We start from the raw sequence: 18,061 nt of genomic DNA, 5'->3' as shown, positions 1-18,061 counted from the left end.
CAATAACAACATTATTAAAAAAAAATTTCTTATTTCTCAAAGCACCATCACTATTAGTTTTTTAGTATTTAGTTTGTTTCCTTACTCTTGATTAATTTACTACCCTTCCTTGTTAATTATAACATTTGTTTCTTTTTATTTTTTACTGATTACAGGATTTATTCTCAAGAAAATATGCCACATGCGTTGGTGCACGTCAATATGTGTAATAAATGACAAATCAGACTTATAAAATAAGTTTATATTACTTCATTAAGTAGCTAAAGCACTGTGTGCACGTATGTTGTTGTGTGTTATGGAAATAGGAAACAACGACGTTATCACAAATTCAGACCCGAGACAATATAGAAAAGTTAGTTTTATAGTTCTATTAAACCTGGTATTGGTGTTGACCCGGTCGGGGATCGAACCCGGGTCCTCAGAGGTGGCCACACCCCATAAACCAGTATGCAAGCCGAGTGCCGTCAACTTGTTTGGTATATATATCATTACAAAGTCAAAGTCAAAGATTATTTATTCCATAGATAAAATAAATTTACACTTGAAAACGTCACATTTAAGCTACTGCTCGTTCACTACGCTGACCTCCCTGAGAAGAACGAGCAAGAACTAGGGATTGCTCTTTTCAAATAAACTTAAATGCTATGGAATACATTTTGAATCAAATTTGCGAGGATTCTGGAGCCATGTCGTCTTTCCATACATCTTTTCTCTAAACTTTCTCTAAACTCTCTCTAATCTAACACGTAGTCTTCAATTTTGTAATATGATTTTTCGATCAAAATATTTTTAATGTAGTTTTTAAACTTAGGAAATGATAAACTTAATATATGCTCCGAAATCTTATTGTAAAAACGTATACAGTTCCCCATAAAAGAGTTGTTTACCTTGGTTAAACGAAATCGTGGTACCATGAGTTTGGACTTAGCTCTAAGGGTAATATTATGGATATCTTCTTTCTTATTGAAATAACGTATTATATATATATTTTTAAGGGAATCTAAAATATTTGAGTAAATGTACTGTAATGCCACAGTCATGATACCAGTCTCCTTAAACTTTTCTCTGAGAGAAACCCGAGAGCCTAGACGGTACACAGAACGAATAGCTCGTTTTTGCAATACAAATATGGTTTGAATATCTGCCGCTTTACCCCACATGAGAATCCCGTAGGACATTATACTATGGAAGTAACTAAAGTAAACTAGTCTAGCAGTAGTAACATCGGTAAGCTCACGTATTCTGCGGACTGCGTATGCAGCGGAGCTTAATCTGCTGGCCAGGGAAGATATATGTGGAAACCATTGAAGTTTACTATCTAAGGTCACTCCCAAGAAGACTGCTTTATTAACAAGGTCTAACTTTTCTCCGTTAATTTCTATGCTTAGACTAGTCGATTTTACGTTAGGTAATTCAAATTTAACACATTTTGTCTTCTTGGCATTAAGCAATAAATTGTTAGCATTAAACCAATAAACTAAAAAAGATTAATCAAGTTAAAACTTTTGAATAAATTAATGAGTCTTACAGAAGTAGAACAGTTTTCCAACAGGTTTATATTGAAATCTCCACATATTACTACGTTTTTTTTGGTTGGAAAAATCCACTTTAAACTGTCTTTCATAATTAATTCAAACTCGGTAGTAAGAAAATTAGCAGAGGGGGGCCTGTATACACATAAGACGACAAACTGATTCAATTCCACACATGAAATCTCAATAGTTCGTTCAGTAGAAAGATTTGTGATATCCTTACGCTCTTTAGATTTTAAGTTACGTTTAATAATAATCATGGACGTCAACGGAAATATCGAGCAAAAAAGACTTATTTCTAATGTTTTGCTAGAAAAGTACATAAGTACTACTTACCTACAATTTGTAATAATAATAATGCACACACTCATAGCCCTGCACTAGGAAAACTATGGCCATGGATACATACATAGATAACTACAAATTATATTCAAACTCACGAGACAAATAAATGTAGGCCATTCAAAATACCGGCCCGGGAATCGAACCCGGGACGTCTGCGTGGCAGTCCAGCATGGTAACCCTTCGGCCACAGAGGCAGTTCAGACATTAGTTCAATACTAGTTTATGTTGGAAATAAACATTAATTATCTAATATTAGAATTTATAATAATCAGTACTGCTCTCAGATTCTTCCATTGTGAAGTACATATACATTTTTTTAGGAAAAGATATAGCAGTTTACACAATACAAAATTAACATTCTTATACCTTTTTCTTCTCGTGAAGCTTTCAACTCGAATGTTCGGTATCGAAAGCGATCTCAGATTTTAATTTACTACGCCACATTTTTACGCTAATCCCCAACGCCATACCGCTAGACTGGACCTAACGAATGACGGTGCAAATAAGAGAAAATGCAAAGTCAATGATGAGATAATTATTGCTTTACACTATAAGTTGTCGCGATTACTGAAATATTTTTTTCAGATTAGAATCGCATATATTTGGATTTTTTTTTACAAACAGGCCTACAAACTCTAAACTTTCAAACAAAGTAAACCTAGACTATAGACTCGTTAATAAGTTTTATTTTGCTTTCTCTATTTTTCTTTTTATTAAAAAAAAGTTTTATAAATCGTGTGTACTAAATTAAAACTATAGTGGTTTAGAATTAATGATTTTATAAATATAGTTCAGTAATGGGGTGGTTTGAATTAATATTAGACAATGCTTCAAAATCAATCAGTGACCGTGAGAACTTCTTTAAAGAAGCCTAAATGTTAGTTCATTTGAAAAAATTAAAACAAATATACGCGAATTACCTTACCTATTTCGGACGCCAGGCAGCATTACCGTTTTGTGGTTTTGAAAGTTAAGGGTACTGGTGAAATTACAGGCACATGAGACTTGTCAACTTATGACTCAAGGTGACGGGCGTAGTGACAGTGCCCCTCAGATCTTTGCGATTTAAGGCTCTGAGTGGCACTGCAGCTGTTATGGCCAGGCGTGTAGCTTACTATCAGGTGCATGACTTGTTCGTCCCGTCACTTAATATTATAAAAAAAGTAGATGAAAAAATAGTTTCATTGCCTATATTTCCTTAAGCTTAATAACTTGAAATATGAAAATAAATTTGTCTCTATACGCAAAATTATTATGAAATAAAATGGAAAATTACATAATGAAACATTAATTAATTAATAACAAACTGAACAAAATACGTAGCACAAGTATCATAACCAAATGCGTTATGAAATAGTACATCTAAATAATTTATTATAAGCTCATGCTCTACTTTGATGAAAAATCTGAAACACCACTTTCAGTGAGAATGAGTTATATACAGTTATATTTTTCCCTGCATCAATCCATCTAGGTTTCTCTTCTGAACACTTATTCGACCCTTCAGTAATTTGATAAACCGGCACTTTCTCGTACTATTTTTAGCTTAGGAGTCGTTTCGAGACTTCAAAATTCTATGCTGTTAGGTGTACTATAAGGCGCTTTTCACCTTTTCACTAATAATATATTATACGAAATATAAATAGTTACCATTGTTATATTCTTCGATTAGTGGACTGTAGTAGGTCTAGTCTTGATATAAATATAAAATACAATTTTACTCAGAGAAATTTTAATCATTCCGCAATGACAAAAGTTAGTCTACACACATTTTACTTTCGAAACAAACCCAAAGATCACATACACAAAAATCATAGATTATAAAAAAATAATTTCGTTTAGCCATAAACAACCATTATAAAGTAAAGTACACGTCATACCTCTACATGACTGCTGGCTATGCGACACGGAGGTTACTCTAAGATGCTATTACTAAAAAAGAAATAATATGTCATAATTGATCTTCAGGATCGACATCATAAAAATATTTTATCACATTTGTTTTGTCACATTTGGCCGTATCGATTTCCAGATGAGGAAAGCAATTTTCAAAAGTCTGAATGCAGTATTGCTTACGTTTAAAAATAAAATAATGTATCCGTGGCGCATTTTATCTACAATACTTCAAGCATTTTCCCCAAGTGACGCTTTGCCGTGGGACAGCCTGTACATGTTTAAAAACACCTCTCTGTCTTACAATTAAAAAGAATTAGTAAAGTCGTAGGTTTTTAAGGTTGTTTTTTAATAAATAGTAACGACGAAGAAACAAGGTTTTCCCCAAAAATTACTGGATACACATCCAGGAGAAGTCAAGCATACCATCTGAACCTGTGGCGTCTGTGATACAAAAACAAACATGTTCGTTCCCTCTGGAACCGATTCGATCTCGCACTGTACGGTTTCAGAGAAGCTTTCTCTCACGTACAATTAGGTTGTGGAATTAACTCCCTGTTGGGGTTTTCCCGCAGGAATACAGTCCTTCAAAGTCCTTCAAATGGGGTTTAAAAAGGGGTCCTAAAGGGTTGGCAACGCGCTCGTAATGCCCCTGTTGTTGCAGGTATTTATAGGCGACGGTGACTGCCTTCTATCAGGCGAACCGTATGCTTGTTTGATGTCTACATAATATACAAAAAAACCGACTATAATAATTAGTGTGATTATCTGGGACATTATTATTATTAATTATAATCGACGGTTACACGACGGCTAAAAGTCGCAAAAACCCAATACAAAAATCAATAACAAACACATGAGAAATTCGTAAGATCAGCTGACCCGACCAGCAGCTCAGTTGGTAGAACATCGCCCTGGTTTGACGTGGTCACGGGTTCGAGTCTTGTCAAGTGGAAGGAATTTTTCTTCGTTTTCAATCTTTGAATGAATGGTTATAATTAAAATTGAGTTACATATTTGCGTGTGACGCTTTTTAAAGGCACTGCCTGTATTTATGCGATCGTTTAACTAAATGGTGCTGAAAGAATAAACAGAGCTATAGACTGTCACGGTCCGTCGCATCTATGCTGAGTCCAGGCTGTTTCAGCACAAAATGGTTGCAATTTCTATCTATAGATAACTGTGTTTATCTCGTTAAATGATTGCTCATAATTGCACTTCCATTGCATTAAGCAAACGTAATGGGTACGATAAATATCCTTTATATAGAAGAAAAGAAAACAGAAATTTCTATCTCCAATTTCATCTAGTTAAAGATATGTTTCACTTCGTTTGTATATATTCATACCAATCAATATTTTATGTGCTTTCGTGTTGTACGAAGAGAAGTGTTTGCAAAATGCTTGTAAATATTTGTGATAGATTCATTTTGTATGTTTGGTAATCTCGTCAAAGAATTCAATTTTGAAAGGAATGTTTTTTCACTTAGTTGAGCTCTGAGCAGATGAAAAAATATATTTAAGTTAAAACAATTAAATGCTCTGAAGACCTTGCTGAACGAGCGATTAGCAACACCTATTGAGGAAACAAACTATCTAAATTGTTACTTATCAGTGTTCTGGGTATCGTTGTTCTGATAATTGTAGTACAGGGAATTCTTATATTATTCCTAATAACGAGAAGTACGATTTTCGTAAGAAAACGACGATGTATCGGATTGTAGGGACCGTATAATTAAAGGTTCACTCCCTTGTGCTGCTGTATACAGCTCACCTGTGGTACTCAATAGTGTGAGAACGGACCCTGAACTCGCTGTTTTTAGGTCAGTGGCGGGCCGCGGGCTGCGGGCCGCGAGGAGCGGCCCGCCAGGACCTATCGATTGACCATTCCTTTTTTCTCTTTTGAACTTGCAAACTGCAATAATAGAGCTTCAAATTCTTGAATCTTTTAAAATCTAGCCTTATTATCTCACTTGGGGAAGGTTTTATACCATAAAAATAATTACGTGATTTTGTATTAGTAATTGGTTGTAAGGAACCTTAAAAAAATTAAATAAATTTTACGAGTAAAAACATGCTAAATTAATATTGCTATTTGCACACTAAAGCAATTGACCTGTAGTATGACATAAATGTCATTCTATTTAACTCTTTTTAATAATAGTTTATTAAAAAATAATCTACCAAATTGTGCACAATGTCATTTTAGGAATGGCCAAGTTTAATTTTAAGTTCCGCTTAATACGACAGGACACAAATTGAAATGTTGTAGCCCACTGACGTGATTTTACTACTAAACACTCGGCACACAATTTCACATTTTAAAGCTAAAAATTCAATTATGGGTCAATGCAAAATGCATGAAATGCTAACATTTTCAATTGGCCCTGAATGCACACATATACCTCAAAATACATTTGCATTCGATCTTCAACAATTTGGACTTTACACCTTTAGCTTAAAGAGTAAAAAGGTGTATGAATTTGGTAAAAACAGGGAAGTACTAAATTGCACATGCGTCGACGTGGAGTCTACGCCGCCGTTCGTAGCGCCTCTACGATCGGACCTCGTAGACGGCGCGCGACCGTCACTACAACAACACGCGTAGACTCGCTACGGATCGCTTCGTTACATCTACGGAACTTTTCATACTTTTCTAACTGTTACAACTTTTAGTGCCGTTTGAATTTTGTTTCGCTGACGTTTGATGTGTAGACTTTTCTCAATGATGAACTTATGTACTTATTTGTGTCTAGTGCGATAGTGTCACAACTAGAAAAAAAAAATTGACTGAAAAAATGTCTCCGTTACGAGTGCCAAGCGGTGATTTATTCGCCAATGACATGACGGATTTTTTTAACTTCTCAACTCAACATCCCAATCATGAGACACGTCACCACAATAGGCACCATTCACATCGGGAGCACAAGCCCCATGTGGTAGAAATTCTATCAAATTCCATCATGGAAGTTATGAACACAAAATTTGTTCCTGAAAATAGTGTTTTACCAGACTTGGAGCCTTTGTCGAATCATTTGGAAAAAGATCATCATAACTTAAAGATGAACAATACAATGAATAGGTCGGACTTGGGGGTGCTCGCTGACGAGTTTATGTACAGGCACAGTGGGGCAATGACGGCTGTGTATTGCGTGGCTTATCTCCTGGTCTTCATCGTGGGTCTGGTGGGTAACTGCTTCGTGATCGCCGTCGTGTACCGCAGCCCGCGAATGCGTACTGTTACGAACTTCTTTATTGTGAACCTTGCTGTTGCTGATATCCTGGTCATCGTATTCTGTTTGCCTGCCACGCTTATGAGCAACATCTTTGTCCGTGAGTACCACCGTTTAATTATTATTTATGTCTAAATATTATGAAGTGCAAATATAATTTTTTTAATAAAAAAATTGACGTAACATCAATTTATGGGTACGTTTTAATTAGTAAAATTGAATTAATATGGAAAATTAGGTTTAATCTAGAAAATAAAAATTTTTAGCAATACTTGAAAAAAAATATATCAAATTTAACAAGAAAGTATAATCTAAGAAACTAAATACTGTCGTAACTCAAATTGCACAAATGAGAAAACACAATTTAAAATACTGAATGGATCTTATTGCGAATAATGTGATTATTTTTTATACATTTAATTATCCATTTATAAGCGCAAAATATATATATTGGTTTCATTAATTTTTTTTTTCAAAAACGTGTCCTCTCTATTCTACAATTTTGAGTTACGACAGTGTTTGGCCTACTCGTGTTGAGTATCAAATGAGAGTAATGTTTTAATTTTACGACTTCGCCGGTCGAAATAATATTTTTATTTGCACATAATACGGGGGAAATTACGATACTTGCTTATTGTAAGAATTATAATTCCTTTGAATTGTATTTTTTATTGCGTTCTAGAATAATTTTGTGTTCTATAATATATTATGAATTTAGTAGGGAATATTTCAGCTCGATATCAGATACGAGTTTAATTGAGTCCCGAATATAATATTTTTTTGTGAGACGATTCAAATAATTCGGATTAGAAAAAGTTTTATATTGTGTTGTGTGTGTTATCAGCAAATTATATGTGTCTTCGCATCTTAAGATGTCGCACGTTGGAAACTTGTTCTATTAATAAAATATTAGTGGAATATATTCGCTTTTGAACGTTAAATAACCTAACTCAGATATCTCAAATGTACATCTCGATAAAAATAATAGATAATAAAAGAATAATAGATAAAATAATAATAAAAGTAAAATAAAGTCGGACTTGGCTGTACAGTCGTTAGATATGAATTATATAATATAAATATGACAGTAATGGATTTTAGGAACTCCAGATACTTGTAGAACCAATTGAAAAGCCCGTTTTAGTAAATAGCCTCTAAATCCATCCATTTTTTATGATATCAAGTGACGGGATGAACAAGTTGCGTCGTCCCATAACAGTTGCAGTGCCACTCGGAGGGATAAATCGTAAAGACCTCAGGGCGCTGCCATTGCTCCCGTCGTCCTGAGATATAAAGTTGAAAAGTACCATGTGCCTGTAATTTCACCTTTGGGACGCAGTAATGGTCACATCACGGCTCGACGGCGGAAATAGATATGGTGACAGCACGCCCTTTCACAAGGAGCTTTATGCTATTAAAATATTTACCGATTAATGAAAATAAAATACATATTGATTAATGTTACCTCAAGTGACGAAAACTTTGCACTTGATCTTTTACTGATATATCTATTATGATAATCTTACTTATATATCCTACAGCTGAGACTGATTTATTAACACGGGCCTAAGAGACACGAGTAAGCTCCGGATGTCATTTAACTTTTCTACAACCGTTATTCCTAACATCAGCGGCAGGATTTCCAGTCGGTGAAATGTACTAAGTGGCAGAGTGATAGACTTTTCACAGAGGTCAATGACCCCGTTAGTATAGAATTTTATATTATGCATATAAAAATAGAGCGATAAAATTTTTATTAATGGAATTTATTGTTTAAGGGTAGCTTTATGTTTTTCCTTGTACATTATGTGTTCGTTGTATTGTAAGTAATTGAAAATCAAAGGATAAAACACAATACACCAATAGTTAGCCTTATCATAATAATTCTTGTTTATGACGTCGTGTTTGATCCTAATTGTATTACTCAAATTTCGATTTTAGTTTTTGCTGCCTAAACTCGCCTTGTAGCGGTTTCAAACATCATCATTATCCTATAATGGACCCGAGTCTCATTCAGGACACAAACCATAGTTCTCTCGTTTTCCAAAGTTGTGAACCATCTTTGACGTGATGGTGAGCTATGCATTAGAAATTAAAATCATAGGTACATGTCATCACAACTGTTCCCACTGGGCTGTCATCGCTCTCGCTCTGTACTACTGAAAAAATCTTTTATTCACTGTAAATTGTTCAACAACGTCCAAGCTATTAAAAAGTCCTGCAAAACTATAAATTGGCTCGCTGAGATGAATGGGCTCATTGAAGTCAACAGCGGGTGACGTGAAAAACTGCCAGTGATGCGAAGAAATTTCGATTTGAAATATATGCACTTAAAAGGATCTATTCATGCTGTTATTTTTAAATATTTATTAAATATACTTTAATATATATGATACTCCCACGTACTTAGTGATCGGTATATATTTTAACATCTGTTCAACGAAATTTGAAATGTATATTTTGAATAATGAATTTGAACAAATATTTATTCGCAGAGAGCAATCATTAAAGTTTCTGACTCGTTCATCTCAGCCGAGTCAATTATACGTTTTCATATAATTAATTGACTATATAACAAATTAAGATTTTGTATATATTTTGTGGATAGCACTATGAAACAACAACATGGTAATAATAAGAATATGAATTGGCTTCGAGCCGTAAATGTAGTTAAAATCAGCTAAACAACAGAAAACAAAATAAAATTAATTACTTATAACCGAAATTGGCTTCAGGCACCCTCGTCAGAACTAATATGAGATACAAATATCTGAAAAATCTTTAAGATAGAATATTTCAAAATTTTCAAGATCTTTATTACTTTCTGTAACGGTGAATAACATCGTGATAAAAACCATAGCGGAGATGATTTTCGTCAGTCTTCGCAGACGTGTCATATCTCCTACTCGCATTGGATCAACATGATAAAAATGTTTTTAACTTTCATAGACGAGACTCATACCCGTCGGTGGAAGGTGTACGGGTTGACGATATGTAATGTGATTGAAAAAAAAAAACATTAGAACGTTTTCATTAACACCCAGTATTACAATTTACTGAAATTTTAGGTACATGCGTCAAATAGTTATTCGAGCAAGTGTCACTCAATCAAACGTCAGTTAACAAAAGTTCCGATGAAACGAAAAATTGAAGTTCATTTCTATGATAATAGCAAATTGAAATAAATCGATTATCAGAAATTTTAATGCTCTGGGCATTATTAAACAAGTTCTGCTTAGTTTAGGTATCAATCTCTTGAATACATGAAGGAATTACATCATGTTATATTATTAGAGTTAGACAAGCGTCTGAGTTTTAACCTTGGGTTTTAGCCAGGTTTAAATCTAGTTTAAACCCGTTAACGCCCAAAATCGAGAACCAAAGTAAATATTTGTTGTAAATCGAGTTTTATTCAAATTGAAAGATATTATTGATACTAGACGATACGAATTGCCTTTCTAATGAATCGAATAAAAATCGCATTGAAATAAATCGATACAAAAAATCGTTAGATCGTATTCACTTGAATCGATTTTCATAAAAATCGAATTTAATGTGCATCCTCAGTAGTTAGAATCTACAGAATTGCAAAGTGGGTATCGTGTGGAGTTGCCTCTTTTTCGCCTAAAAAATATTTTTTAAATCGAAATTTGTAATAAGTGTGAAATTATACCAAATTTCGCCGTTTCTACCCACGATTTTGGTAAAAAACGGCAAATATCTGGGTAAAAACCTGGTAAAAACCCGGGTGAGTTGATTGGGTTTTAACCCACTGCCCGTCACTGTATATTATGTAGGCTCCAGGCCATCGTAAAGGCTATATAGAATGATATGTTTGCAATCGAGGTCGGTACGAAATAAATAAATAATGTGAACTTAGATCATTAGCATTTTTCAAATGATACTGCATGATTGAGTCTATCCATAACAATATTATTGTGAAACAATAGTTTTGATTTTAGCTCGACGTACAAACAAATATCTGCATTTTAAATGCCAACTGAATACGTATAGAAATCTACGATGACAAATACTTACAGATCAAAGCACACACTTTCTGATCTGTAAAATAATCATTTGCAGATTGACTAGTGTACGTAGACGGCGTCGATACCATCACAGTCCACGATTAGGTTGTTGATTGGTGGGTGCATGCTGGCGTGGATTCGCAGCAATCTGCGACGTGCAATCACGTTGATTGCTTTGCGACGTTTCTCGCATACGCCGCGTCTCGAATTTCTAGAAATATTTTTGATTTTCGTACCATTTGAATAGTATTGATAATATAACCGCTCACGCGATGCGCTCCTCCTACCGCAAAATGGCGGCTATTTGGTTTCGCAAATTAGAAAAGCATTCAATTTAAATACAAGTTTTTATAAATAAAAATTATTATTCTGCATTGCTAAATAAATGCCCTCCGTACTACCAACAAAAACATATCAAATAAAATGCAGTAATACACCGCCAATCCTGCACTTAAAAAGCACTAATGAAATTTTTGGTGTACTTGGATAAATATGATAATATTCCGTTTGAGTGGTTCTAACGTTTACCATGAAATTACTCCTTAAAGTATAGTTTATAAACATTTATATTCAGGGTAAACTTAAAAAACGCTACTTACGGTATGTTTTCAATAAATAAATACCGAAATCAACAGCCCAAACAATAACACACACGATTGTCGTGACGTATTTTTGAAGTTGTTTATTTTTTTAAATGACAGACCCAGGCATTAAAAACTTTATGGTTTGCTAGAGTAGTTACCGAAATAGCAATTAATATTAGTTCTTTTACCTGTTATAACTTCGATATCCGATAAATCGGTATAAAATCATCACCGGCTCCTCTAGGTGTGGTGTGCGTCTACGGCTGCATGTATCGCGTGAGCGGTTATAGTTCAGTGATTTCCAGAACGCATTGTTTTAATATTAGTTTCACAACTAGTGCATACATTGTTCCGCGGGTTTGTGGCTGCGACTTTTAGATTTGAACCATTGACTTCTCAATGGAGAAGAAACTGCTCTCCCACAGCGCTACCACCGCTCTTTTTACATAGAGATGTCAACTAAAATACACTGTTTTAAAAGATACTATGTTTACCAAAGCAACCCGGAACCGCCGCATCAAACGCTCATATCGCAAACCGTCGTCAAATATAACGCATAAGTGTTCCACTGCTGACCACATCAGGCCTCTGATCAGACGGTCAAGGCCATCGTTCACCACGCTGCTTTATTGCAAGTTGTGGACACTTCGTAGAGGGTTTTAACATTCTACAGCCAGGTATATTTTATGACAGCGGAGGTCTAGGTAAGATCATCTCGGATAACAATGTCACAATAGCTGTATCTTCTTACGTGTCTAAAGACAAAGTGAAAAGAAAGAGATTTTATTCAACATGATCTCAGTGTTAATGCAAACTTAAAAGGCAGCGCGGCAAATGGCGCGAGCGATGGGAAAGTTTCCTCAATCATTTAATATAACGTATTCGTTATGACGTGCTTCGGGTTAGGCGAAGTATTACTCTTATGGAAAAACGTAAAATAGTTTATCGACGTCGTAAAAAAGGCTTGAACGGTTTATCGAATCGTGACAGTTCATACATTGACTTATATTATGAATAAGAACTCACAAATTACTCCTACAGCTATACTTATATTCGCATTCGCAAAATTCACTTACATTTTAGATCGCCTTGCAAAAAAACAGAGTCGGTTCTGAATTCGATTTTTTTTTGGTAGGGTATGTTACGCCATAACTGTAACCAAATAACCAAATAAAAATTTGATGACTCTTTTTTGTTGGAAAGAGAGTATCTCAGCGTTGGTTTCATTTAAATTTGAAGGAAATATTGTACCATATTGTGCCTGAACCCGATTTCAATAAAACTTGGCAAATATATGAAATTCAAAGAACTTTTGAGGTTGGTTGTTTTTATACAAATATCACAATTATTACTTACAAGTAACTTAATTCCTCTCGTTGGTCCTGGCTGGAAACCAGCTCCCGAAACTTTGGCATATATTAAGTCAGCGCCCTTCCACTACTATGACAATAATGTTATAATGTTACTTTTGTGTTTAATCTATATTTGTGTCACATTAGTGAATAAAGTGTTTATCTATCCAACTCGACGTGTGCCATAAGTAAGCGCTGGTAGCCCAATCTTAAAATCCTTTTTTTTAACTTTTTTAAGAAAACCACATCCTTCGAACAATCAGTGGTGCCACATGGTATACCAGGATCACTGAAATCCACTATTACCTAGATTAGATTAGATAGATTCCAGTGATTCTAGAAGTAATGGACCGGTATAGACGTAAACACAGGGATGTTGGATGACTAAGAGAGGTTGAAGCGGTGGCTTCCTCCCATTTAAACGCCAAAAACCACTCAAACAATTTAATTATAGTGTGGCGACTAATTGTAGATAAATAATAATAACAAAAAAATTTTTTAACGCCCAAACTCATAGCCCCGCACTATCTTATATCTTATAATAAATCCTTCTATAAGTTGAATTTGTTAAAGAAAAAGCGTAACTGGATGCTGACAAGCATAACGTATCCACTAATATGATCATAGTTCTGCGAAAATGGCACCTCAACATTTTCTCGTTGTGTTAATTCGAAAATTTACTTGTAACATGAATACTTTTGTTGTTGTACTTATTATTGTTGGGGAATTGTAGTAATAAATAAAAACAATTCATAAGTTCTAAGGTGGCAACAGCAAACGTTTTCATTTTATGAGTAAATTTTAGAACAAACTATCAAAAACAACGAAAAAGTCATTAGGTGCCACTTTCGCCAAACTATGATCATGTGGTCGTCATCATCCAATTAAAACGTTTCTTAGGCTCCAATGGCAACAAGTCACATTATCCTTAAACAACATATTCAAAGCGTAAACAAAATCTTATTATCAAACTTTTATCAAGAGAATTGATTTACTTCAAAAAACTTTGTAATAGGAAAATACGCGTACAATTGCAATTCTGTTTTTTTGCTACTAAGATGTTTATTTAGAAATTCTAAATCAAAAAACAAATAAATGTAGTTAAAATTTAGTTTTTATTTAGCTTTATTAACGTTAGATTTATTTATCAAGAGCGATAGTAGCCCAGATAGAGCATAGTTCCATCTCAATGGACGCTCTACGGTTTAATTCCTGCGGCAGTATGTACCTGTGACTTATTTTCTTAATTTATAATGTAAGCTTTTATTTATACATCTTAAATTTTTGCCGTTGGCACACGATGGCTCTCGGTCTGATTAGCTTTCTTCCACTCAACCTCATAGGTTGCCTGGAAGAGATCGCTCTTAGCGATGAGGCTGCGTTTACCCACATTAATTTTAAGTATTTTTTTATGATATCAAGTAACGGGGCGAAAAAGTCGTGCGCCTGGTGGTAAGCGACACGCCTGTCCATAACAGTTGCAATGCAACTCAGAGCTATAAATCACAAAGATTTGAGGGGTACTGCCACTGCGCCCGTCACCCTGAGACATAAGTTGATAAGTCCCATGTGCCTGTAATTTCACCAGCACCCTTTACCCTTCAAAATCAGAACGCAGTAATGCAGAACTCCGAACTATTTATATGGTCTACATTTATTTCGCTCGTGATTTTCAGTGAAATTAGTGGTTGTCTGTTTGTGTCCATGGCACCCACGACGCAGAGCTTCCCTATGTGTGTTAAAAAAATGCAACAGACTAGGAAAATTACTACATATAATGTAACATAAAATGTAAAGCGCTATCTTCATAAATTCACTCTTTGAACCGTGGAACAGATCGATCCTATCCGATATTTCGTTCAGGATTTGTGCGTCAGTGGGCATTCAGTAAAGAGACTGATCCTCCCACGTAACACCGCCAGCAGCGATGTTCGGCGACGTCGCTCCATGTACCTGTCAAGAACACACAAGCCTTTGAGTGGTTACACACAGTGACGATGCAAACGCGCGTTTGTGCAACGCGTGATGAACTACATTTGCTACGTATAGGCGATTGCATCGATGCAAATGCGCGCGGCATCGATATAGTCGCTTGTGTTGAATCATTGTTTAGTTAATTGTAAATTTTAAAGTGAAATCAATGAATACATTAAATAAATAAATTAGTTAATTAATTTAAAACTGCCGCCGAAAGTCGCAGTGTGTAAGCGCTCTGTAATAACGTCAAATTGTACAGCATACCTCTTACTTTCCACAAATACACCGCCAACGCAAGATTCTTGCTCACGTGTAGCTCATTGTATCCTACCATACCCAAGATAAAACGATTAAGATACATCGAGGGATAAAAGGGTTAAACACCGTATTACCTCAGGTACTGGTATCTCTGGAATTCATTTTGAATGGACTCCAGCCAGCTGCGGCCGTCTATTGTGTATTGGCTTCTTTTGTTACGCAAATAATAAATTAATTAATTAATTCATTTCAGTATATAAAACAATAGTAAAAAATATTGAAATGCTGATAATTCGTGAATAATATAAAGTACGAATATTTTTTAAAATTACCTCGGTGGGAGACATGCGTGACGATATGTATGATTGAATAATTTAAATTAATCAATGGTGTATGTGGTTCCAACAAAAAACATCGTTGCTTCGCTTACTCAGCTTTTTCTCCATTGTATACAAAAAGTATATTCCCAATTCAAAACTACGCAAACATAAAACAAACGATGTGACACACAAACCAAGTTCTAAAAAGGCCTAACTTGTAATTACTCATATCAAAGTTGACGCCAATCAAAGTCAACGAATATCACATCTTGTAACATGTAAGACTATCAAAATGCCCGTTAAATTGTTTAATAAGCTAAGGCTCTATAAATAGCGATCATGATACAAAGCGAGAATATTTCAGAATACCACATCCCCCTAAAATCTTAAAGTTATTTTTTGTGAAAAGGTAAAACTTGTATATCAAAGACAAAATTTGAATTTTCAGACTTTAGAAATAATTATTTTAATCTTGAAATACCTACTTGCTTTCATCTTTATCATCAACCTATTATACGTCCCACTACTAGGTACAGGTCTTTTCAATGGAGAAGGTTCAAACCTTTGACCGCCTCCTTGGTATAATGCGTTTTTTTATAATACCAAATGACGGAACGAAGAAGTTGTATGCCTGGTGGTAAGCAACACGCCTATCCATAACAGTTACAGTGCCACTCAGAGCTTTTAATCGCAAAGATCTTAAGGTCACTGCCACTGTGCCCGTCTAGCCTTACCATGAACTCTTATTACGATTCAATTACGTTTTGTAAACGTTTTGTACATTACGTTTGAGAAAAAAACTTGCTCCACTGCTGTTTAATGTGCTTTATGAACGGTGAAAGAAAGTTTTTGATGTAACAATAATTGAAGCATTGGGTGTAACAAGGGCGTATCACGTAAAAGTGAGATTTGAGACATTTTAAAGTAAAGTTTTAATGTCTTATATGTTCTTAATATTTATAGTATGACTCATATATACTTATCGAGTTCTTAGGTTTTCGCGATTGTTACACATAGGAAATGAAACTGGTTTTCCGGATTTAAATTGCGATTATTGGTTTTTTCAAACTATCCGACGTTTCGTCCTTTTACAGTTGAGTCAACCGTGGCCATGGGACCTGTAAAGTGCCCGAAACGTCGGTTTGTTTGAAAAAACAAATATACGCGATTTAAATCCGGAAAAACAGTTTAATTTCTTATATACTTTATTATTTATTTGTCCTATGATTTAGCTAAAATATTCAGGTGTTATTATTATTTTAAAACAATGAAAACATTTGCATTTTTGTCCTTGTACCTGCCCGTGTTGCATCAAACCGGTAAAGTAATGGGGCGTTCGTGTTATTATTGGTTTTTAAGGAAATAAATTGTGAACCAATCTTATTCTAAAGTTACATTGAAAAAAAAAAGCGTATTTTTAATCGTTCAATGAATTGAGATCCCAACGCTTCAATTTACCTTATTTACATGTCTGGCAAGTTTCGGATAATTAAGGACCGTGTTCAAAATACCTCATAAATACAGACAACTAGGAGGCTAGGCAACACTTATCATCAAGTAGAGTAAAAGCGATTGAATTTGGTAGGTTGGTAGCGTTGTAGAACGGATGTTTGTCATTTGAAAGGTCGAGACTGTTCGAGTCATTGTGGCGGCATCTACCTATGACTTCAATTTCTAATTTACATACATTTGTGAATGTTTATTTTTAACTGTAAAGAAAAACATTTAAGAAACCTGCATATTGATGATTTCGTTGACTCAGCGGTTTGCATGCTGATAGAATTTTAATGAAGTTTAATTCTGGAAAGTGCCAGAAAGTTAATTCCGTTGCTTTGATACTCAGAGTACAGGGTATTCCCTAGTTTGAGACCAAGCATTTGATGTCATTCCTAACCCTCTTCTTAGAGCAAACTCGTGTCCAGCAGTGACACGTGTGTATATTTTTTTAAGACCCACACCAAAACCAATTTAGTAAAGTTCGTTTCTCAAATTGGTCCTACCGGGAATCGAACCCGGGACCTCTTCGACCAAGGCACACAGTCCAAACCATTGAAACACCGAAGTTTTCGGACAATGTATTGACCATGATTTTGATGCTAAATTAATTATTAAGAAAATTTTCATATTCGCTATAACATTATAATACAAAAAGGAAGTCAGTCATATTTGCAACAAACAACGTACATGTCCGCGAAAATAAGGAAAAGCAGGAAGCTAATATTACATTAGGAAAACAAACGAATAACGCAGCGGTAGGAAGTTATCGCAACGATTCTGTGATAATGTTACGGAAATTTATTACATAAGGGTACCTATATATGCTGGCTTAGATTGATATTTAGTCATGTATTCGAAAAAATATTTAAATATTCGATATAGTATTAAATATTGACTTTTCCACGAAAAACGCACGCACGCACGCACGCACGCACGCACGCACGCACGCACGCACGCACGCACGCACGCACGCACGCACGCACGCACGCACGCACGCACGCACACACACACACACACACACACACACACACACACACACACAC

General features: G+C 35.0%; 1 protein-coding gene across 1 annotated transcript in view; it reads left to right on the top strand.

Moving 5' to 3' along the window:
* Positions 1–6,567: 6,567 nt before the first annotated feature.
* Positions 6,568–18,061, top strand: part of LOC113240459 (neuropeptide SIFamide receptor-like) — a 230,229-nt gene continuing 218,735 nt past the window's right edge. Inside the window, exon 1 of the mRNA XM_026477772.1 lies at positions 6,568–7,102. Coding sequence (XP_026333557.1) covers positions 6,568–7,102 — 535 coding nt within the window. The remainder of the gene's footprint in view (positions 7,103–18,061) is intronic.

The sequence above is a fragment of the Hyposmocoma kahamanoa genome, unplaced genomic scaffold (genome assembly GCF_003589595.1).
Source record: "Hyposmocoma kahamanoa isolate Upper Pololo Valley unplaced genomic scaffold, ASM358959v1 138, whole genome shotgun sequence".
Lineage (NCBI taxonomy): Eukaryota > Metazoa > Arthropoda > Insecta > Lepidoptera > Cosmopterigidae > Hyposmocoma > Hyposmocoma kahamanoa.
The sequence above is the reverse complement of the archived record's forward strand: the minus strand, read 5'-3'. Positions and strand labels throughout refer to the sequence as shown.